Raw genomic sequence first — 22,485 nt, forward strand, 5'->3', positions numbered from 1 at the left:
CACTCTCGCTCTCTCCTCTCTCTCTCTCTCTCTCTCCTCTCTCTCACTACTCTCTCTCTCTCCTCTCTCTCTCTCTCTCTCTACTCTATTTCTCTCTCGCTCCTCTCTCTACTCTATTTCTCACTCTCGCTCACTCCTCTCTCGCTCACTCCTCTCACTCCTCTCTCTCCTCTCTCACTTCTCTCTCTCTCTCACTCCTCTCTCTCTCTCACTTCTCTCTCTCTCTCACTCCTCTCTCTCTCTCATTCCTCTCTCTCTCTCTCTCTCACTCCTCTCTCTTTCTCTCTCTACTCTATTTCTCTCTCGCTCCTCTCTCTACTCTATTTCTCACTCTCGCTCACTCCTCTCCTCTCTCTCTCACTCCTCTCTCGCTCTCTCCTCTCACTCCTCTCTCCTCTCTCTCTCTCTCACTCCTCTCTCTCACTCCTCTCTCTCTCACCTCTCTCTCATTCCTCTCTCTCTCACTCCTCTCTCTACTCTTTCTCTCTCGCTCTACTCTATTTCTCTCTCATCAGTACCAGTACAGTAGCAGATTCCTACAGGCAGATCAATGTAACCATGGGCAACAGGACGGTGCTGGACGAGGGCTACTACTATCTCAACAACTTCAACAATATCCTCAGCAGCTTTGGTAAACACATGCGCACACAGTAGTCGATACTAGGCAGTTCCCTGTTATATATATATATATACTGAACAAAAATATAAACACAACATGCAACAATTTCAAAGATTTTACTGAGTTACAGTTCATAAATGGAAACCCAATTTGAAATAAATTCATTAGGCCCTAATCAATGGATTTCACATGACTGGGCAGGGCTGCAGCCATAGATGGGCCTTGAAGGGCATAGGCCCACCCACTTGGTAGCCAGGCCCAGCCAATCAGAATAATGTTTTCCCCACAAAGGGGCTTTATTACAGACAGAAATACTCCTCAGATCCCCCCCACTCCCGTCAAGACGATCCCGCAGGTGAAGAAGCCGGATGTAGAGGTCCTGGGCTGGAGTGGTTACATGTGGTCTGCGGATGGGACGCCGGTTGGACGTACTGCCAAATTCTCTAATATGAGTTTGTAGAGAAATTAACATTAATTTCTCTGGCAACAACTCTGGTGAACTTTTCTGCAGTCAGCTTGCCAAGCACACTCCCTCAACTTGAGACATCCATGGCATTGTGTTGTCTGACAACCTGCACATTTTAGAGAGGCCTTTTATTGTCCCCAGCACAAGGTGCACCTGTGTAATGATCATGCTGTTTAATCAGCTTCTTGATATTCCACACCTGTCAGGTGGATGGATCATCTTGGCAAAGAAGAAATGCTCACTAACAGGAATGTAAACAAATTTGTGCACAAAATCTAAGCTAATTAAGCTTTTTCTGCAGGTTTTTTTCAGCTCATGATACATGGGACCAACACTTTACATGTTGTGTTTTATATTTTTGTTCAGTGTAATAAAGTGCTAGGGATTGATTTGGAATTCAGGATCTCTCTCCATCTCTTCTCTGCAGTGACTCTGTTTGAGCTGACTGTGGTAAACAACTGGTACATCACCATGGTAATACTCTGTTCGTCCTTACAATGAATGCTGCCTATCTGATTAAACTTCTGCTGCTGCCTGACTGTCAAGCTTGTCCAGCGTAGTGATTGGTTGCTGAGGTTGATTGACAGCTGCTGTCCCCTACCCTACAGGAAGGAGTGACATCCATGACCACTCACTGGAGCCGCCTCTACTTCATGACCTTCTACATCGTCACCATGGTAAGACCGATTTTGTATGTGTGTGCACGTACACTACCATTCAAGAGTTTGGGGTCACTTAGAAATGTCCTTGTTTTTGAAAGATAAGCAAAAAAAAATGTCAATTTTAAAATAACATCAAATTAATTAGAAATACAGTGTAGACATTGTTAATGTTGTAAATGACTATTGTAGCTGGAAACGGCTGATTTTTAATGGAATATCTACATAGGCGTACAGAGGCCCATTATCAGCAACCATCATTCCTGTGTTTCAATGGCACGTTGTGTTAGCTAATCCAAGTTGATCATTTTAAAAGGCTAATTGATCATAGGAAAACCCTTTTGCAATTATGTTAGCACAGCTGAAAACTGTTGTCCTGATTAAAGAAGCAAGACAACTGGCCTTCTTTAGACTAGTTGAGTATCTGGAGCATCAGCATTTGTGGGTTCGATTACAGGCTCAAAATGGCCAGAAACAAATAACATTTTTTCTGATACTCGTCAATGTATTCTTGTTCTCAGAAATGAAGGCTATTCCATGTGAGAAATTGCTAAGAAACTGAAGATCTTGTACAACGATGTGTACTACTCCCTTCACAGAACAGCGCAAACTGTCTCTAACCAGAATAGAAAGAGGAGTGGGAGGCCCCGGTGCACAACTGAGCAAGAGGACAAGTACATTAGAGTATCTAGTATGAGAAACAGACGCCTCACAAGTCCTCAACTGGCAGCTTCATTAAATAGTACCGGCAAACACCAGTCTCAAAGTCAATAGTGAAGAGGCAACTCCAGGATGCTGGCCTTCTAGACAGAGGTCCTCTGTCCAGTGTCTGTGTTCCTTTGCCCATCTTAATCTTTTCTTTTTATTGGCCAGTCTGAGATATGTCTTTTTCTTTGCAACTCTGCCTAGAAGGCCAGCATTCCGGAGTCGCCTCTTCACTGATGACATTGAGGCTGGTGTTTTGCAGATACTTTTTAATGAAGCGGCCATTTCAGGACTTGTAAGGCGTCTGTTTCTCAAACTAGACACACGAATGTACTTTTCCTCTTGCTCAGTTGTGCACCGGGGCCTCAAACTCCTCTTTCTATTCTGGTTAGGGCCAGTTTGCACTGTTCTGTGAAGGGAGTAGTACAGTGTTGTACGAGATCTTCAGTTTCTTGGAAATTTCTTGCATGGAATAGTCTTCATTTCTGAGAACAAGAATAGACTGACGAGTTTCAGAAGAAACCTCTTTGTTCCTGGCCATTTTGAGCCTGTAATTGAACCCACAAATGCTGATGCTCCAGATACTCAACTAGTCTAAAGAAGACCAGTTTTATTGCTTCTTTAATCATCACAACACTTTTCAGCTGTGCTAACATAATTGCAAAAGTGTTTTCTAATGATCCATTAGCCTTTTTAAAATGATACATTTGGATTAGCTAACAGAGTGTGCTATTGGAACACAGGAGTAATGGTTGCTGATAATGGGCCTCTGTACGCCTATGTAGATATTCCATTAAAAATCAGCCGTTTCCAGCTACAATAGTCATTTACAACATTAACATTGTCTACATGGTTTTCTGATAAATGGTATGTTATTTTAAGACAAAAATTGTGCTTTTCTTTAAAAAACAAGGACATTTCTAAGTGACCCCAAACTTTTGACCGGTAGTGTATGCTTGTTTTTGTGTGTGCAAGCGTGTGTAATAATTTGCCTCTGTCCTCTCTAGGTGGTTATGACCATCATTGTTGCCTTCATCCTGGATGCGTTTGTGTTCCGTATGAACTACAGCCGGAAGAACAAAGAACCACTGTTAGATCCTGAGGGTAAGTCTGTGTGTGCGCGAGTCAACGGTCAAAGTAAGATGAGAATGGTGTAGTGTGTGTGTGTAAAGATGGTGTTTGTGTGGTGTAGATGAGAACGGTGTAGTGCTTGAGATGTGTGTGTAAAGCTGGTGTTTGTGTGGTGTACTGCTTGAGATGTGTGTGTAAAGATGGTGTTTGTGTGGTGTAGATGAGAACGGTGTAGTGCTTGAGATGTGTGTGTAAAGATGGTGTGTTTGTGTGGTGTACTGCTTGAGATGTGTGTGTAAAGATGGTGTGTTTGTGTGATGTAGATGAGTACGGTGTAGTGCTTGAGATGTGTGTGTGTGTGTGTGTGTGTGTGTGTGTGTGTGTGTGTAAAGATGGTGTGTTGTAGATGAGAACGGTATAGTGTTTGGTGTGTGTGTAAAGATGGTGTGTTTGTGTGGTGTAGATGAGAACGGTATAGTGTTTGGTGTGTGTGTAAAGATGGTGTGTTTGTGTGGTGTAGATGAGAACGGTAGTGTTTGTGTGGTGTAGATGAGAACGGTATAGTGTTTGAAATGTGTGTGTGTGTGTGTAAAGATGGTGTGTTTGTGTGGTGTAGATGAGAACGGTATAGTGTTTGAAATGTGTGTGTGTGTGTGTGTGTGTGTGTGTGTAAAGATGGTGTGTTTGTGTGATGTAGATGAGAACGGTATAGTGTTTGAAATGTGTGTGTATAAAGATGGTGTGTTTGTGTGGTGTAGATGAGAACGGTATAGTGTTTGAGGCAGAGGTGAGTCGTGACGAGGCGTTGGCCACTCTGGAGCTTTATAAGAAGACGTGTCCAGGGCTCTCCTCACTTAACTCTCTACAGGGAGTACTGCTGGCCATGGACCGCAGTGGGGTGAGAACACACAGACCTACACTCACAAATACACGCACACAAACCCCGTCCTACACTCTTACAAATATAGACACGTGTTTGTGTGTGTGTAGAGCTCGTCTCTGGTGTATCTGGGTCGGAGGTCGCGGACCAAGAGTGACCTCAGCATGAAGATGTACGAGGAGGAGATTCAGGTGAGTCACATTGCCATGACAACCAGAACCCTGCACACTGCTCCATCTTAGATGTCACTTTAAATGAGACTTGATCTAGCTGAAGACAGGATGTTGATCTTCCCTCACTGTCTAACCAATGGGATTACACAAATGACTATATTTCTGACTTGTCAGTTGTGACACTTTTTTAAAGTGTGTGTGTGTGTGTGTGTGTGTGTAGGAGTGGTATGCTGAGTACTCCAGAGAGAATTTACCCCAGTCAGACAGAAGCCTAGTGGAGAGAGAGCTGGACATCCCTCCTCCCTGCCCTGAACGAGAATCCTAACCCCAGCTCAACTCACAAGGACTACTTAGCACCAACTAATACTCACTGTTTCTCTCTTTCAAACACACCACTTTGACTTCAGTCATCATGCCACAGAGCACTCTGAACTAAATGTTTTCCACAATGACAATACAGAGACACACTCAACACTCTTCCCTCCACCCATCCTGAGGGATTGTACTCTGGCATCCTGTTGGACAGTCGGGATGTGGTGTCACTGGACTACAGCCTGGATCCCAGCAGTGATTTGTGTTGATATAAATCATGTTGTTTTCTCTCTGACTGGATCGCAGTGTTCAAACAGGTTTAAGAGCTTTATCCAACCCCAACCCTTACAGGACTTAGTCTGCTGATGCATGGATAGGAGAAGCAGAGGTCAGGGTTTTAAGTGTTAGGGTTTGGCCCTCTAGCTGTGAGACAGAGCTGATGTTCAGGACCTGAGTACGATGAGACACTAGGATGGACTTGGGATTTCACAGTACAATTTATTTTTATTTTTTACTGCACGGAGAGGACACATCTGGACAGGGAACGGACACACACCATAGAGATAAATAGGACTCTAGTGCCCAAAAGCCTGGTGTAGCCTGGGCAATGCCATTGAGGAGTTTAACCATTTTGAAGTAGTCAATTGGGTGGGACTTTCTATGGCTTAAGGAAGGAACAAATCATTCTATCCAGGTCATCAGGAAGGATCAGCCAATGAATTATACTCTTACCCAGACATTCCATAACTGCAGGTAGCAGTAAATCACTAACCTTGGCTTTATACCTGTTCAAACACACTCCAGGTGGCAGTATGCCAAGTTTGTAGAAGTAGTAAAATAAGAATTGATTACTGCAAAATGGAGAATGCCTCAATGGTGCTGCCAATGCTCTGACGCTGTAATGGGACAGAATGTTACATCCTCCATCTCTATGAGATGAACACTGCTGCATGTAGATACACACTCTACAGCCTATTTTGTAGCCACTCCCCCTCCTGTGTTCATTCGTCATCGGACTGTGCTGGCATCAAGACACGCCCACCCTGTCTGCCAGTAGTAATCTCAGCCCCCTCAAACCCCTGCACCTGTCCAGTAACCTACAGCTATATCTCCTAACCAGTGTTTCAACAAACCTAAGACAGTACTTTACTTTTATAACCTGTCAGTGTATTAAATTAGGAATAATTAAAATAAATGTTTCACTTTGTCAAGTGCATTTGCATAACTGACTTGCCTAGTTAAATAAAAATAATAAGCTAAGAACAAATTCTTATTTACAATGATGGCCTACCCCGGACGATACTGGGCAAATTGTGCGTCGTCCTGAGACTCCCAATCAGGGCCGGTTGAGATACAGCCTGGATTTGAACCACGGTGTCTGTAGTGACGCCTCAAGCACTTAGATGCAGTGTCTTAGACCGCTGCACCACTTGAGACTTCGGGCTCAGACTAGCCCTGAGATATGGCTATAGACAATACCTGGTTGTTACATGAAGGATGTTTTTATTTAGATCTTTAACAGAGACCATACACAACATCTCAGAACCTACACGAGTCCACACGTAAGAACCTTTATTGAACCAGGAAAAGCCCCTTGAGACACAGTCTCTTTTTCAAGGGAGACCTGGACAAGAAGGCAGCTACAAACAATATTAGAATTAAAACATCAATTCAACATGGGAAAAAAAAGCATCTACACTCCTGTAACAGTCTCCCTTATTAGTTTTATTAAGTCAGTGGCCCTAACATATCTAGATGAAGCATTGGTTGTAGACTATTCCATGCACCTGTAGTAGCAGTCACCTAGCAGGCCCGGTAACTGCTGGCGGTGAAGGAGACCAGGCTACAGAGTTAAAATGCTTTGTAGATGAACACATACAAATGTAGCTTTCTGCACATATAAACCCGCAATGGTGGGTGAGTGACTTGGTATTTGTAATAAAGAGTAAGGATGCATGACAGAGGAGGCTGCATGCATATACAACAAGTCACCATAATCAATTACAGAGAGAAAAGTGGCCTGATCAATCTTCTTTCTGGCCATAAGTGGGAAGCAAGCCTTATTACAAAAATAAAACCCCAATTTCAATTTTAAGCTTCCTCACAAGATTATCCAAATGAACTTTAAAGGTCATGTCATCCAACCATATACCTTGGTATTTGTAGGATGACACTTTCTTCAATGGATAAGCCACCAGATGTGACAATGCTATCCTTCTCTGGCTGAGTGCTAGCTCTGGTAAAGGTCATGAATTTAGTTTTTTTGTACATTCAATACCAGTTTGAGACCACAAAGGGAGGCCTATAGTGACTGAAAAGCAGTCTGGAGCTCTTCAACAGCCTGAACCAGAGAAGGTGCACATGAATATGACTATCATCTACATATAGATGCAGCTTACTGGTTGCATCCCATTTCCCAAATCATTAATACACATTGAGAACAACACAGGAGCTAAAATGCAACCCTGGGGCACACCTCTATTAATCTAGACTTGTGATTGTCAGCATGTACATATTGGTTTAGGAACTGTTTACTGCCCCGTTACCGAGTCTAGCTAGCAACAATTAATGGTCAACTGAATCAAATGCCTTTGATAAATCAATGATAAAAAGCAACATTGTGCTGCAGTTGTGGTGCTAAAACCAGACTGAACCCCGCTCAGTATGTTCTCTTCAGTTAAGATGTTTAACGGAGTTCACTAGGGACTTGTGATCTACCTGGAGCTCAGTTCCTTTAACACATATACACACAGTCCAGACAAAGTTCTCCTAACAGCATCCTTTACCAAAGGTGCAAATATCTATCAGGGGCAGTAATGTGTTACCTCTATATCTATCATACATCTGTCATAGTAAAGAAAACTATTTCTTAATAAAACATTTTTTAAACAATGTTTGAAGCTACTACGTAAAGTAGCTTGTTTAGGGCCATCTTCAAATCATTTTAACAGCTGCGCCCTACTGTTTCATGTTTCAGAAGTTAGAACTATATAGGTATTTCTATGCCATAAAACGCGTAGAGCACATTTGACAATTTACTCACAACCATTACATATAGCAGTGTGTCTCGCTAAGATAGGAGACACTGCATTCACATTGATTTAAAGGAGATAATTCTTCTCCTTGTTGGTATATGGGTTACTTTTAAAACAGTGTTGCTTTCACATAAGATTCACGGGATGTTGCCTGTAAGAACAATTGTCCCCACAGTCATTTCTGTATAATTGTTTTGTGTGGACCCCAGGAAGAGAAGCTGTTCTCAAGTAACAGCTAATAGCAATCTAAATATAAAAATACAGTCAGTGCAAACAGACTAAAGTAAAGCCACAAGGTGATTTGCTCCAATTCAATTAAGGCCCAGTGTTATTGGCTTTAAGTCACTCAGGTCTCAGACAGTCTTGTCAGTACTCACAGGCAGCTCCACCAGGCTGGTCCATCCCTTACAGGCTTCCGGTGTGGATAAAGCCAAACTCAGTGAGTAGCGCAACGAGGAGGAAGACCGCGTAGAAGAGCAGGAGGAAGATTCCATAGGACCGGCCCATGTGGAAACAGTGCAGAGGAACTAGGATGAAGGAGAGGACCAGAGAGAGACCCAGAGAACCTGCTAGAACCCAGGTCAACAAACCTGCAGGTTCAAACTGGGCGGGGGGGGGGGGGGTTGAAATAGGGTAATACCAGTCCAATCATGTGGAAACTGAAAAAAGGTGTTGCACAGAGTTCAATATCGGGACGGCTGCTATTCTCTCTCATTGATAAACATTTTCATTTATTTCCTGATAAAACTCTCCTATCCTACACACTTCAGACAAAGACATTTCTCTGGTCACTACTTCTCTACAAATGTTTATGACACCCAATTACAAACTCAGCTCATATATATACATACACTTAGGTTGGAGTCATTAAAACTAGTTTTTCAACCACTCCACAAATTTCTTGTTAACAAACTATAGTTTTGGCAAGTCGGTTAGGACATCTACTTTGTACATGACAAGTAAGTTTTCCAACAATTATTTCACATATAATTCACTGTATCACAATTCCAGTGACTCAGAAGTTTACATACATCAAGTTGACTGTGCCTAAATTCCAGAAAATGATGTCATGGCTTTAGAAGCTTCTGATAGGCTAATTGACATCATTTGAGTCAATTGGAGGTGTACCTGTGGATGTATTTCAAGGTCTACCTTTAAACTCAGTGCCTCTTTGTTTGGCATCATGGGGAAATCCACCAAGACTTCCGGAAAAACATTGTAGACCTCCACAAGTCTGGTCCAACGCCTGAAGGTACCATGTTCATCTGTACAAAGTATAAACACCATGGGACCATGCAGCCGTTATACCGCTCAGGAAGGAGACACGTTCTGTCTCCTAGAGATGAACGTACTTTGGTGTGAAAAGTGCAAATCAATCCCAGAACAGCAGGAGGAAAAAAGGTACTAAAGTATCTATATCCACAGTAAAACAAATCCTATATCGAAATAACCTGAAAGGCCACTCAGCAAGGAAGAGGCCACTGCTCCAAAACCGCCATAAACAAGCCAGACTACGGTTTGCAACTGTACATGGGGACAAAGATCGTACCTTTTGGAGAAATGTCCTCTGGTCTGATGTAACAAATATAGACCTGTTAAGCCATAATCACCATCGTTATGTTGAGGAAAAAGGGTAAGGCTTGCAAGCCAAAGAACACCATCCAAACCGTGAAGCACAGGGGTGGCAGCATCATGTTCTGGGGGTGCCTTGCTGCCGGAGGGACTGGTGCACCTCACAAAATAGATGGCATCATGAGGTAGGGAAATTATATGGATATATTGAAGCAACATCACAAGACTTCAGTCAGGAAGTTAAAGCTTGGTCGCAAATGGGTCTTCCAAATGGACAATGACCCCAAGCATACTTCCAAAGTTGTGGCAAAATGGCTTAAGGACAACAAAGTCAAGATATTAGAGTGGCCATCACAAAGCCTTGACCTCAATCCTATAGAAAATATGTGGGCAGAACTGAAAAAGCATGTGCGAGCAAGGAGGCCTACAAACCTGACTCAGTTACACCAACTCTGTCAGGAGGAATGGGCCAACATTCACCCAACTTATTGTGGGAAGCTTGTGGAAGACTACCTGAAATGTTTGACCCAAGTTAAACCATTTAAAGGCAATGTTACCAAATAATAATTTAGTGTATGTAAACTTCTGAAGAACTGAGAATGTGATGAAAGAAATAAAAGCTGAAATAAATCACTCTACTATTATTTTGACATTTCAAATTCTTAAAATAAAGTGGTGATCCTAACTGACCTAAGACAGGGAATTTTACTATAATTAAATGTCAGGAATGTATAAATATATTTGGCTAAGGTTTATGTAAACTTCTGACTTCAACTGTGTGTGTGTGTGTGTGTGTGTGTGTATATACAGTGCCGTGCGAAAGTATCCGGCCCCCTTGAACTTTGCGACCTTTTGCCATATTTCAGGCTTCAAACAAAGATATAAAACTGTATTTTTTTGTGAAGAATCAACAACAAGTGGGACACAATCATGAAGTGGAACGACATTTATTGGATATTTCAAACCTTTTTAACAAATCAAAAACTGAAAAATTGGGCGTGCAAAATTATTCAGCCCCCTTAAGTTAATACTTTGTAGCGCCACCTTTTGCTGCGATTACAGCTGTAAGTCGCTTGGGGTATGTCTCTATCAGTTTTGCACATCGAGAGACTGAAATTTTTTCCCATTCCTCCTTGCAAAACAGCTCGAGCTCAGTGAGGTTGGATGGAGAGCATTTGTGAACAGCAGTTTTCAGTTCTTTCCACAGATTCTCGATTGGATTCAGGTCTGGACTTTGACTTGGCCATTCTAACACCTGGATATGTTTATTTTATTACCATTCCATTGTAGATTTTGCTTTATGTTTTGGATCATTGTCTTGTTGGAAGACAAATCTCCGTCCCAGTCTCAGGTCTTTTGCAGACCCATTCTTCCAGAATGGTCCTGTATTTGGCTCCATCCATCTTCCCATCAATTTTAACCATCTTCCCTGTCCCTGCTGAAGAAAAGCAGGCCCAAACCATGATGCTGCCACCACCATGTTTGACAGTGGGGATGGTGTGTTCAGGGTGATGAGCTGTGTTGCTTTTACGCCAAACATAACGTTTTGCATTGTTGCCAAAAAGTTCCATTTTGGTTTCATCTGACCAGAGCACCTTCTTCCACATGTTTGGTGTGTCTCCCAGGTGGCTTGTGGCAAACTTTAAACAACACTTTTTATGGATATCTTTAAGAAATGGCTTTCTTCCTGCCACACTTCCATAAAGGCCAGATTTGTGCAATATATGACTGATTGTTGTCCTATGGACAGAGTCTCCCACCTCAGCTGTAGATCTCTGCAGTTCATCCAGAGTGATAATGGGCCTCTTGGCTGCATCTCTGATCAGTCTTCTCCTTGTATGAGCTGAAAGTTTAGAGGGGCGGCCAGGTCTTGGTAGATTTGCAGTGGTCTGATACTCCTTCCATTTCAATATTAGCGCTTGCACAGTGCTCCTTGTGATGTTTAAAGCTTGGGAGATCTTTTTGTATCCAAATCCGGCTTTAAACTTCTTCACAACAGTATCTCGGACCTGCCTGGTGTGTTCCTTGTTCTTCATGATGCTCTCTGCGCTTTTAACGGACCTCTGAGACTATCACAGTGCAGGTGCATTTATACGGAGACTTGATTACACACAGGTGGATTGTATTTATCATCATTAGTCATTTAGGTCAACATTGGATCATTCAGAGATCCTCACTGAACTTCTGGAGAGAGTTTGCTGCACTGAAAGTAAAGGGGCTGAATAATTTAGCACGCCCATTTTTTCCGTTTTTGATTTGTTAAAAAAGTTTGAAATATCCAATAAATGTCGTTCCACTTCATGATTGTGTCCCACTTGTTGTTGATTCTTCACAAAAAAATACAGTTTTATATCTTTATGTTTGAAGCCTTAAATGTGGCAAAAGGTCGCAAAGTTCAAGGGGGCCAAATACTTTCGCAAGGCACTGTATATAATAATGACAGGGTACTGAAGCTAAGAGCAGACGTACCGTCACCACTGGCTCGTTGTTAAACATCTGCATCAGACAGCCAATGCCCACTCCAATCAGCATGTCTGAGAGGAACACGGTCAAGGCAGAAACATGATGTATACACATAGCAGAGGTACACACACACTCCCATTATGCCTGCACAAACATGTCCACACACAAAAGGATACTAAAGATGATTCCCCCAAAGCAGGCTGATATTGCCATCTGAGGGTATCCCTGGCGAGCGATGGTGACGTCAGAAAAACTATCTGGAAATAAACAGATTCAACACTACAGCAAGCAAGCAGTCAGTCTGTCTTCTGTTGAATGATTAGTAGGGGAGTGCAGATAACCTCAGTTTGTGTGTATGTGTCTCACCCCCTATGCTGTTTCCCCAGGCCAGCAGTGTGAGGCCCAGTAAATTGTTGGACAGACTGAAGACCACACCGAGCATGTGCAGGATACTGACCACCTCCAAAGCCGCAGCACTGATCCATATCGCACTCACCACAAAGCCCAGCAGAGAGAACAGCTATGGAGAAACCCCACACACATCATACACACTCACCACAACACCTAACAGAGACAACAACAGTTATGGAAAGAAGGAATGTGTCTGTGTATGTGTTCTTACTGAGTGGTATGGTGGGGGGTGGTTGTTGGTGGTGGTGAGGAAGACTATGGCGGAGAGGAAGAGGCCAAAGAGCAACGTCAACGCCCAGACAGGAAACTGATCCTCGATCTGATACATCCCGTCTAGAGAGAGAAAGTGACACCAGTCCAGTGGGTTAGCGCACTTCTGGAGAGGATGTCACATTTTACAGAATAGAGATTGAGGTTCTTTGACCACACACCCATACACAGTAGTGGTGCACAGATCAGCTGTTTGTTTACCTGCACCTGCCTGCAATTGCTAACAACGCATCCGCAATCGCCAGACTATATGTGATAAAGTGAAAATATGAAGACTGCACCCAACCCTAACCCTCTAATATAGAAAATGCGCTGTAGGCTACAGGCAGAGATGGCGGAACAATTTGTTGGCAGGGGGTGCCCGATGTAGATACATTTCTGCTTATTTCTGACATTTTGGTAGGCTGTGTGTTAGTCAACTTGTCTATAATTATATATATGCAGCTTCTCTGTCATTATATGTTGCCCCAGAAGACTAAATAAACTCTTGCTCGCCAGAATATGTTTCATTGTTTCAATCTACTTGACATTGGTAACGTTCTCGGTCATCTCTGATTCTTTCGTGGAGCAGTTTAGGGACCGGGGAGAAAATAAATTTAAAAATGAAAGATTTTCTCTGCAAAATTTCCAAATGACATCAGTTTGACCAGTTGTAAGGAAATAGAAAGCTATGAAAATGACCCAACAGGTTTCTGATAAGATTTCAGTTCGGCTTGGATGCACATTTTATGTGGTTTAAATACTAGCTTTTATGATACTGATCAAGATATCACCTCTACAGCAGTGGAATGGCATCAAACACCTAGAAACCATGTGTTTGATGTATTTTATACCATTCCACTAATTCCACTCCAGCCTATACCACGAGCCCGTCCTCCCCAATTAAGGTGCCACCAACCTCCTGTGCTCTACAGACTGTATCGAACTGCACTTTCACATTCTCTCAAGATGCTGAAAGAAATAAATCATATTTCTCCACTCCTGTTCCCATATCTAAATTTTTCCTACATTTGGTGTATAATTTTACTGCAAGATAGCCTTAATATTCAAATAATTAAGCATATGTGAGAGGTTATAGCTCTACAGTCAGTGTCCAGATTTCAGTTTCCATTTAACCCATCTGAACAGTAGGCAGTCCAGTTCCCTTGGCGTGCCATAGGCCCATTTGAAGTCCCTGTCTTGTGACTGTCAAATTTGTATAGGGCCTCACAATCATCACACAGCTGGCAATGCTGTCATCCTCTTAACACTTCACCAAATCTTTCACAAACATGACTTTTCTGGCCCTCCTTTCCCTTTATTTTCAACTCTCCATTTCACAGTTTGTCTCTTAATTAAAAACTCAGTGGATTGACATTAACTTTCTCTGCCTGTTCGCAAAAGCTATTTGGCATGCGTAACGCCTTGATCACACCGACAGCGTCACTGAGCAAAATGTTACACATCATCATCTGGCTCTGTGTGCAACAAAATTTCAACATTCACCTTCAGCTACCATTTCTGTCAAGCCGTCTACACATACAGTTTGACGTATACGTTCAACGTAAGCACCACACGACGCACTGCAACTGCCTCTGCAACGCCATGCTGCCAGGCAAATGCAGTGTTCCATTGGAAATGAATGTACTTCTGGTGTACCAAAACGCAATGATGCTGTCAGTGTGATCGAGGTGTAAAGCTTACACTTATGCACTAATACCAGATAGGTTTTTCTTTCACAATTCTAGGCTAAATGTGACCTATAGCCCACCTATAGCCCATAAATAGAACAAGAATTATACATTTGTGGATTTTTTAAAGGAGTTAAACCCAGGTGGGCAGCAGATAACGAGTTAACCTGCGCTTCACTAATACACAGGCATGTAGACTTACACTCTCCAGAACGGAAGGTGAGCACACACACCAGTGGTGCGGTGATCAGGTTGAGGCAGTTTAATGGTCTTCTCCAGTTCCTGTCTTCTTTATCAGGATCCACCACGGGAACAGTCAGCAGCAGCAGAACCTCCAGTGGCATCTGGTGGACAGGGGAGAAACTGCAGCTCAGTAACCACACATTCAAGCACACAATGATGCTCCTGCTGTCCAAATACAAACATATGGTCTGGCTCTGTTCACAACCCCTGTCATAACACTGACTCCTAATTATTACAGTTCTGCCAATAGAAAAGTGCAAAGACAACTTCAGATCTGCAAATAGAAAAACACACACAGTCATGCATGCACACCTTTACTATTTTGATGGCCCTCCAGCGCCAGGACTTCCTCCTCCAGATCCTGCTGTCCACCGGGTTGAGAGAACTCAACAGGATGGAACTGGTTGATTCACAGTAGGGCAGCAGGGGACAGTACTCACTGTCTATACACGCACAAACACAAACACTTGACTGGATTGATTCTCGTAGCACACCCCAGCGGAATAACTTAGTAGAATGTACACATGATTGTGGTTGTTACCGTAGTCCTCCTGGATGCTGCTATTAGATATAAGAATTGCCTCATCATCGGAGTCAGACGACTGGAACTCTGCAGACAGATATGACTGTCAGACACACAATCTTGTACAGCTAACCTTGTGGGGACACACAATTCAGTCCCATTCCAAAGCCTATTTTTCCCTATCCCGTACTCTTACCCTAACTCTAGCTCCTAACCCTTAATGTAATTCCAACCCTAACACTAATTCTAACCTTAACCCTAAACCCCCTAGAAATAGCACCTCGTGGGGACTAACAAAATGTCCCCAATTGGTCAAATATTTGTTTGGACCAGAATAGTTAAACATGTCCACCAGGTGACACTCATTGTGTGTGTGTGTGTGTGTGTGTGTCAAAAAAAAAAAATGTTTTGTCACATTTGAGTTATTTCACAGTTAGTGTAGACTAACCGTTAAATGCTTACTTACGGGCCGTTCCCAACAATGCAGAGTTTGATGTGTGTGTGGGTGTGTTACCTGGTACATGTGTTGAGCTCTGGATGGAACTTCTGGTCGCTGAGTGTTTCTGATGACTGTAGATGTAGGCACTCGCGATGACTGTTATCACATACACCACATATAGCCCCAGGTACCCTACAGAGAGAAACAAACACCTTATTCTTATTTCACCCCATTCACCCCAGTGTAAACAGTCCTAACTTCTGAAGTGCACTGAATACTGTGTCTAGGTCTGTAATATTTTGACTGGGTTCAAGCTTGAGGGACACAGAGGCATGACTGATAGATGAACCTGAAATAGAGAGAGGTTTGGTGTTGTGTAGCTCCCAGGGTAATGTTGACTACTACAACCATGACACAACTCTTATTCAACTCTAACGCAAGAAGTCTAACCCAACTGTGTGTGTGTTTACCCAGTGTCTCTCCCAGTGATATAGTTCCTCTGTAGAGGATGACGACGGTCCAGAAGACAGCAGCCATGTAGAAGATGACATCACGCAGGAAGGGGCGGGACGCCACAGTGAAGGGTTTGACCAATGACACAGCCCCGGCAACCACAGTGGTTACGAAGATACCCGCTCCTATGGACGGAGGGAAAAAGGGATTAAAGGAGCAGGTCTACTCTGACTGAACAGTGCTTCTATAGCAAGGCGTTGTATGTGTACGTACCAAACAGTGCTCCTATAGCCAGGCCAGCAGTGTGTGGATGGGAGAAGGCCACTGTGGCACTGAAGACATCTGGGGCTCCGTTACCTAGCGCCAGGAACGTAACACCCTGACACACACTGTTAGGGAAAACACTTCTGGTGCTAGAGTAGAGTTTGTTTGTGAGTGTATTTGTGTGTGTGTGTGTCTGACGAGATGATAATTTAAGCAGATTTAAAGAAATATTTATGAAAATATGTTGAATGCGATACAGTGTGTGTGTGTGCTGTAGAGGGATACAGCCACGTTGTGTGTGAGTCGAAGGGAGGAGGAGATGGCTGAGAGGTTGGGACAGAAGCTGAAGATAGAAAAAACATAGATGCGCCTTAAGTCAATCAATAGTTAACCTAGAACCCCGCAGCCTCAAACACACACAGTATGTAACAACAGTCTGGTGGACATTTGCTTTCTCTGTGATACATGTGATCAGTCACATGACCAAATCACAAGCATTAAAGTAAGTCTCATCTCCCTGAGAGGGAACCTTAACCATGACACACTCATCTCAGGTGGTCAAGTGACTAGGCCCATCCCACTGAGCACAGACGTCAATTCAACGTAATTTCATTGAAATGACATGGAAACAACATTGATTCAACCAGTGTGTGCCCAGTGGGATGTGACCATATCAACTTGAACTGCTGAAGATAACGCTGTTGTAACACTGCAGTCAACGAAACACAACCACAAACACCACTCTCTTTACAGCCAGCGTACAGCGAGAGACAGAGACTGTTACGAAACTTATGTTTCACAGTCTTATAGAGAGTCTGTAAACTTAACTTACAGGCTGTAAAGACATTATAAACAGAGCATGTAAGTGACACTTACAACTTTGATGCAGTCAGTCCCAGAACTATGAACAAGAACAACAACCAAATAATCTGTAGAGAGAGAAGAGGGATAGAGATGAAAGATTAGTTCTGACATGGCCAAAACGTCAATGTTTAAAATATTAAATTACTTTTATATCAAAATGGGCAGGTGTCACATCTCTTCTTCCCCACAAATAACTAGTGTAGCCTCTACTACTAGGCCTACAGCCTGGGCCTCTAGGGTAACCCAGACTGGGTGGACACCCTGAGGACAAATCCTCAGTTAAACACTTGCCGTGGAAATGTTTAACCAAGTGAGAGAGACTTTGTCATTTCTTCAAACAATCATCTTTATTGAATAAGAATTGCAATAATGAAGCTGGTCAACCATACACTCTGAAGTGGAAGGCTGAGAGCTCAACCATACAAAAAATACAGAGGTCTTACAGCAGACCTAATACAGCAGACCTAATACAGCAGACCTAAAAATGCTTAGTCATGGCTGGTTCCACCCCTGCCCGGCAGATCGGGGCATCACAAGCTACCTTGTGTTCATCTTGTGGTTATGTGTACCAGGTGATGTTCACCCTCCCTCCATTTGGCTTAGTTTGTCAGAAGCAAAGTTGATTAGAAACAATAGCACGTTTGTTCTGTTCCTCAGGCTCTCTATCTTGAGTTGCGCCATGTCCTTGACCATACACTCAGAGGGTCTTCGGGGAGCTAGAGGGGAACCATCCTTTTGCAGAAGCACAGCATTGGTAGTTATGAAAATCTCTTAGCAATCTCTTACTATTGCCAAGCTCATAGTTGTTAACTATCAATATTCATACAGATATAATCAACAAAGCAGGTAAATATGTCATTTTTTCCTCACTGCCTGATTTCATGACTCTGTGTTTTACTGCATGGCTCAGTTAAAGCTGATGTAAATTGTAAATCCAGCTTTATTAGAGGAAGTTCTACTCAGAACAGAGGGAAGTATCCGTTACTAGCTTCTATTGAGGTTGCTTCAGCTTCCTTATTTCAATTTAAGTCATTCTGGGTAGTAAGAGCACCTGCTATTGACAAGACACACACACTTACACAGAGTGTGATGGTGAGGGGTGTGAGTTCGGGTGGTAGTAGACAGAAGGTCATCTTGAGGTAGTTGATGAAGCTGTCTTCCATACTGCAGTCTGGGGTGGTCTTCACAAACGCACAGCGATCAACAGCACTCAGGTTCATCACTATGGCACACTGAAAGACAAATGCATGCCCACACACACACACACACACACTTCATCAATACATCACACTGGAGAGGGGATAAGCTTACAAAGAAATAATGGTTAAATCTGGATACTGGCAACCATCATCTCTCACACTGAGCTCAACACAGACAGGTTAGCTGACAACCTAATGAAAACAAAGCAGTGCTTTAAGGGAACAGAAGGCCCCTAGTGTTGTTGTGATTCTGGATGGCCAGATAGAGTAGCTTGCAACAATGACAAACATTCACTAGCTAGCTAACGAACAACTGTAATGATGTATTTGAGAGACAAGTGCTCATTGTGCAACTTTATGTTTTCAATAAACATTGGAGATATTTCATGTTGTCAACAATCTAAGCCAACCCTGTCTATTTTACCCCTAGTTGCGCACATGTCGTTTTGTTGCTAAACAACCAACCCCTCTATACAGCCTGACATTGAAGGTGTCATAATACCCATGAAACCATTTTTCCTAAAGGGAAGTTTAGATGTTTAGATCCAGGAAACCATGGAACTCTTCTGATGTCAAGTCTCACACACCCAAATGCCTCTCTGCAGCTACCACCACAACCACAATTTTCTGCGACTTACGTTCCATCCCTGCAGTACAGTTGATAACCATTGCTATAAAATGCTAAAAATCCAATCTTACTGAAACATATTTCACTTGTTGGTTCATCCCTCTGTACTGGTACAGATCTACTACTCACACCACTCCTCTCAGGATCCTCCCCTTTGACCCATCTTCCTCTACTTTCTTCCCTGCCTCAGCAGTTGACAACTTCAGTTGACAACAACCCTGGAAACCTCAACCTGCCTCTCTCGATGGGACATTTCTGATCCCCAGCCACATGGGCACCCCTACAATGAACACATACCACTACTTTCTCCAATGCTACACATTCCTTTGTCTCATGTCCTTCTGCACACTTCTCACACCTAGGAACCTCCCTCCTACACACATGCCCATAAGCTTGACACCTGTAACAACGTAATGTAGTCGGCACAAAAGCTGGTACAGAACAACTTATATATCCTAACATCACTTTGTCGGGCAAAGGCTCAACATCAGAACTCAAAAGAACAGACAATGACTCTTCTGTTTCAGCACTCTCATCACCCTGTCTGTGTCGCACCAAACGATGAGCATCACAAACACCGGGAATATTCCCCATCAGTTGGTCAACTTTTACATTTACTGCTACCCCAGTAATCACTCCTTTCAATAGCGCCCTTTTCTTGAGAGCAAAACAATTCACATTTATTGCCCCCATTCGTTTAATGTGGAGTGCCTTTTCCCTCTGACCAGCAGAATCACAAACAATTATCACAAGACACTTCTGGTTACCCTCACCGATTCCACAGCACCCAACTCTGTTTTCACCCACCCTGAAACCACAAATGGATCAGCCAAAAGGCAAGGGTCCACTTTTTCCAAAAACTTCAATCCTACTGTCACAAACTCATCCTTATCCTGACCCTTGGTGCAAGCCTCAGGCTCCGAGAACTTCACCACACCTACCACCTCCAATACTTCACCCTCATTCACTTCCATTTCTCCTCCTGTCTTCAGCTCACTCTGCTTACACTTTCTGCCACTCTTCTTTAACAAACCATCTCCCTTTTTTCTGCCATTTTTTACCGACAAGCTCACCGTCTCTCTCTCCATTCCCCCTCCGTATTCCAAATATACATCTCCTTATGATAATACTGCACTTCTCCTGACATACATCTTGTTCTTGCTTTCTCAATGGACAACATTTACAGTTTAACATTTAACCGCTGTCACAATCTCAGTACTATCAGCACGAACCCCTTGGGATGTCGGATCCATTTCCTTATTTGACTGCTAGGTTTTATGGGTATTATGAGTCATACTGTAGTACTCTATTGGGCAGGTGAAAACAATATAGGTGTATTTACTTTGTGCGGATCAAGGAAAGAGGAGAGCTATTCTAGATTATTGAGATGAACCCAAAATGTCAATTTTTTAAAAGGACGTTTTTTTTGCTCATATACACCAATCACGATCAAGTGAGATCAATTAAAAAAAGCGCATGTTCATGCCTTATACTAATTGGAAGAGTAGCTGAGTAAAGCTGAACTCAGTTTCTCTTATATCAAGGCAGAATTTAGTATTGATAACTGTTTGCGAGATTAGCAAAAACATTGAATCACCATCAGTCAATGATTCTGAAAAGGCTTACCTGTACCAACGTTTGTCCAGTAGAACTGCGGAAATTCATACAAGTTTTTATTAAAAGTATCGACTACAACAACAATTTTTCTTCTTTCGTTGCTCAACCCAAATGAGCTTGTGCCAATTTATTCTCCGTTTACGTAGTATATCAAGGCCGCTATGTGTCACGTTGAGCAACACAAACAAGGAAAAGGTCGGTGGTTGTATTCGATACGTTTTATTAAAAGTATGAATTTCAGCACCCCTCGGGAAGGACCCCAGGTGTACAGGACAAACATAGGTACAGGTAAGCGTATTCAGAATTGACATTTTTACAAGTATCGATTGCTGACGATTCATTGTTGTTGCTAGCAAATCGCGCGACCAGTTATCAATACTCAACTCTGCCTGTATATAAGATAATGGAGTTTTCCGCTCTACTTGAAGAGTTGCACAGTTAGCCGCACATCACCAAATATAATCAAATCAACATGATTTTGTCAGAAGTAGAGACATTTCAAGGGGCTCTTGTCGGGGAAAATTGAGTTAAAAGTCAGACTTATGGTTGAAATCTAATTAGATAAACTATATATACAAAAGTATGTGGACATCCATAAAATTAGTAGATTCGGCTATTTCAACCACACCCGTTGCCGACAGGTATAAAATTGAGCACACAGCCATGCAATCTCCATAGACAAATATTGGCTGTAATGGCCTTACCGAAGAGCTCAGTAACTTTCAATGTGGTACCTGCCCCTGGAAGCAAAGTCAGCACAATAACTGTTTGTCTGGAGCTTCGTGAAATGGGTTTCCATGGCCAAGCAGCCGACACAAACCTAAGATCACCATGCACAATGCCAAACGTAAGCTGGAGTGGTGTAAAGGTTGCTGCCATTAGACTCTGCAGCAGTGGAAATGCGTTCTCTGGCGTGATGAAACACGCTCCACCATCTGGCAGTCCAACAGACAAATCTGGGTTTGGCGGATGCCGGGAGAACGCTACCTGCCCCAATGCATAGTGCCAACTGTAAAGTTTGGTGGAGGAAGAATAATGATCTGGGGTTGTTTTTCATGGTTCAGGCCCCTTAGTTCCAGTGAAGGGAAATCTTAATGCTACAGCATACAATGACATTCAAGACAATTGTGCTTCCAACTTTTTGGCCATTTCCTGTTTCAGTTTGCTCTTGTGGTTGAATGGAAGCAAGTCCCCGCTAGCAATGTTCCAACATCTAGTGGAAAGCCCTCCCAGAAAAGTGAAGGCTGTTATAGCAGCAATAGCAGCAAAGGGGGGAGAAACTCCATGTTAATGCTGATGATTTTGAAATTATATTTGACGAGCAGGTGTCCACATACACTACATGACCAAATGTATCTCACTAACCTTGTCTGTGTTTCCCTGATGGAACATCTCGAAGTGCGTGCCCACCATAGTACCCACGGACGAGCGCAGGTCAGCACCGCCAGGGGATCGGTCTGGAGACGGAACTACCCCGGTACCAGACTCTCCGGAGCCCAAGCCATAAATATATTGAAAACACAACTGCAGCAACATGGAGATAAAAACAACCCGAGATTTCATAATTTATTCCGTTCAAGGATTGCGTCCATTCCGAGACTGTGTGGGTTCGGTTCAGATCAAACCTAAGAATAGAATACTGGGGTCGAAATGAAAGTGTCACTAATTGCTGTAAGCTAAATGTTGTAATGAAAAATTGAAGGCTGCCTGATCAGCAAGAATGAACAGATTGACCAACCCTTTGTTACAGCCACCTCTGTTATGTAGTCGTTACAAATATACGCGCAAAGCTCTTCTTCTTGTAGTTGTTGACACCATTTATGTTTGAGTGTTCGCAAAGTCCGTGAACATTATGTACAAAATCATCTGACTTGCGGACTCTCCATGCCTGCGTCATCAGTGTTACTTCCTTAAAACACGTGACGTCCACACTTAAACCCATCAGACAA

General features: G+C 42.9%; 2 protein-coding genes across 7 annotated transcripts in view; one reads left to right on the plus strand and one right to left on the minus strand.

Moving 5' to 3' along the window:
• Positions 1 to 6,101, plus strand: part of tpcn1 (two pore segment channel 1) — a 32,723-nt gene extending 26,622 nt beyond the window's left edge. For 2 of the 4 annotated variants that reach the window (XM_031829966.1, XM_020490136.2), the window contains 7 exons: positions 516 to 631; positions 1,513 to 1,559; positions 1,694 to 1,762; positions 3,457 to 3,553; positions 4,279 to 4,418; positions 4,511 to 4,591; positions 4,794 to 6,101. In XM_031829966.1, the coding sequence (XP_031685826.1) occupies positions 516 to 631; positions 1,513 to 1,559; positions 1,694 to 1,762; positions 3,457 to 3,553; positions 4,279 to 4,418; positions 4,511 to 4,591; positions 4,794 to 4,898 (655 nt within the window). In that variant the 3' untranslated portion in view covers positions 4,899 to 6,101. Of the gene's footprint in view, positions 1 to 515; positions 632 to 1,512; positions 1,560 to 1,693; positions 1,763 to 3,456; positions 3,554 to 3,641; positions 3,692 to 4,069; positions 4,156 to 4,278; positions 4,419 to 4,510; positions 4,592 to 4,793 lie in introns of those variants that run through there. The other 2 variants (XM_031829967.1, XM_031829968.1) reach the window with 2 other exon arrangements.
• Positions 6,102 to 6,365: 264 nt separating this feature from the next.
• Positions 6,366 to 22,445, minus strand: LOC109895981 (mitochondrial sodium/calcium exchanger protein). Of its 3 annotated transcripts, none has more exons than XM_031829969.1 (15): positions 21,902 to 22,445; positions 18,172 to 18,324; positions 17,105 to 17,157; positions 16,514 to 16,571; positions 16,238 to 16,343; positions 15,982 to 16,149; positions 15,587 to 15,703; positions 15,091 to 15,159; positions 14,862 to 14,992; positions 14,509 to 14,650; positions 12,578 to 12,699; positions 12,322 to 12,475; positions 12,132 to 12,212; positions 11,962 to 12,026; positions 6,366 to 8,579 (listed from the first exon to the last, which is right to left on the minus strand). In XM_031829969.1, exons 1-15 carry the CDS (start codon positions 22,097 to 22,099, stop codon positions 8,502 to 8,504), a joined length of 1,695 nt encoding a protein of 564 aa, XP_031685829.1. In that variant the 5' UTR covers positions 22,100 to 22,445; the 3' UTR covers positions 6,366 to 8,501. The 3 variants fall into 3 exon arrangements, with proteins under 3 accessions (XP_031685829.1, XP_020345724.1, XP_031685830.1); XM_020490135.2 differs by having other exon boundaries at positions 6,366 to 8,523; positions 21,902 to 22,444; XM_031829970.1 differs by lacking the exon at positions 21,902 to 22,445 and adding an exon at positions 19,993 to 20,461 and having other exon boundaries at positions 6,366 to 8,523.
• Positions 22,446 to 22,485: the final 40 nt, after the last annotated feature.

This window comes from Oncorhynchus kisutch, linkage group LG8 (genome assembly GCF_002021735.2).
Source record: "Oncorhynchus kisutch isolate 150728-3 linkage group LG8, Okis_V2, whole genome shotgun sequence".
Taxonomy (NCBI): Eukaryota; Metazoa; Chordata; class Actinopteri; order Salmoniformes; family Salmonidae; genus Oncorhynchus; species Oncorhynchus kisutch.

What these genes read in the sequence shown, in the direction of transcription:
- LOC109895981 (XM_020490135.2), bottom strand. Translation starts at nt 22,099, where the DNA reads ATGAAATCTCGGGTTGTTTTTATCTCCATGTTGCTGCAGTTGTGTTTT. An exon ending in GAGCTCAACACATGTACCAG is followed by an intron (nt 15,160 to 15,586) that starts GTAACACACCCA and finishes ATCTGTCTGCAG; the next exon opens with AGTTCCAGTCGTCTGACTCC. An exon ending in ACCCCCCACCATACCACTCA is followed by an intron (nt 12,476 to 12,577) that starts GTAAGAACACAT and finishes GTTTCTCCATAG; the next exon opens with CTGTTCTCTCTGCTGGGCTT.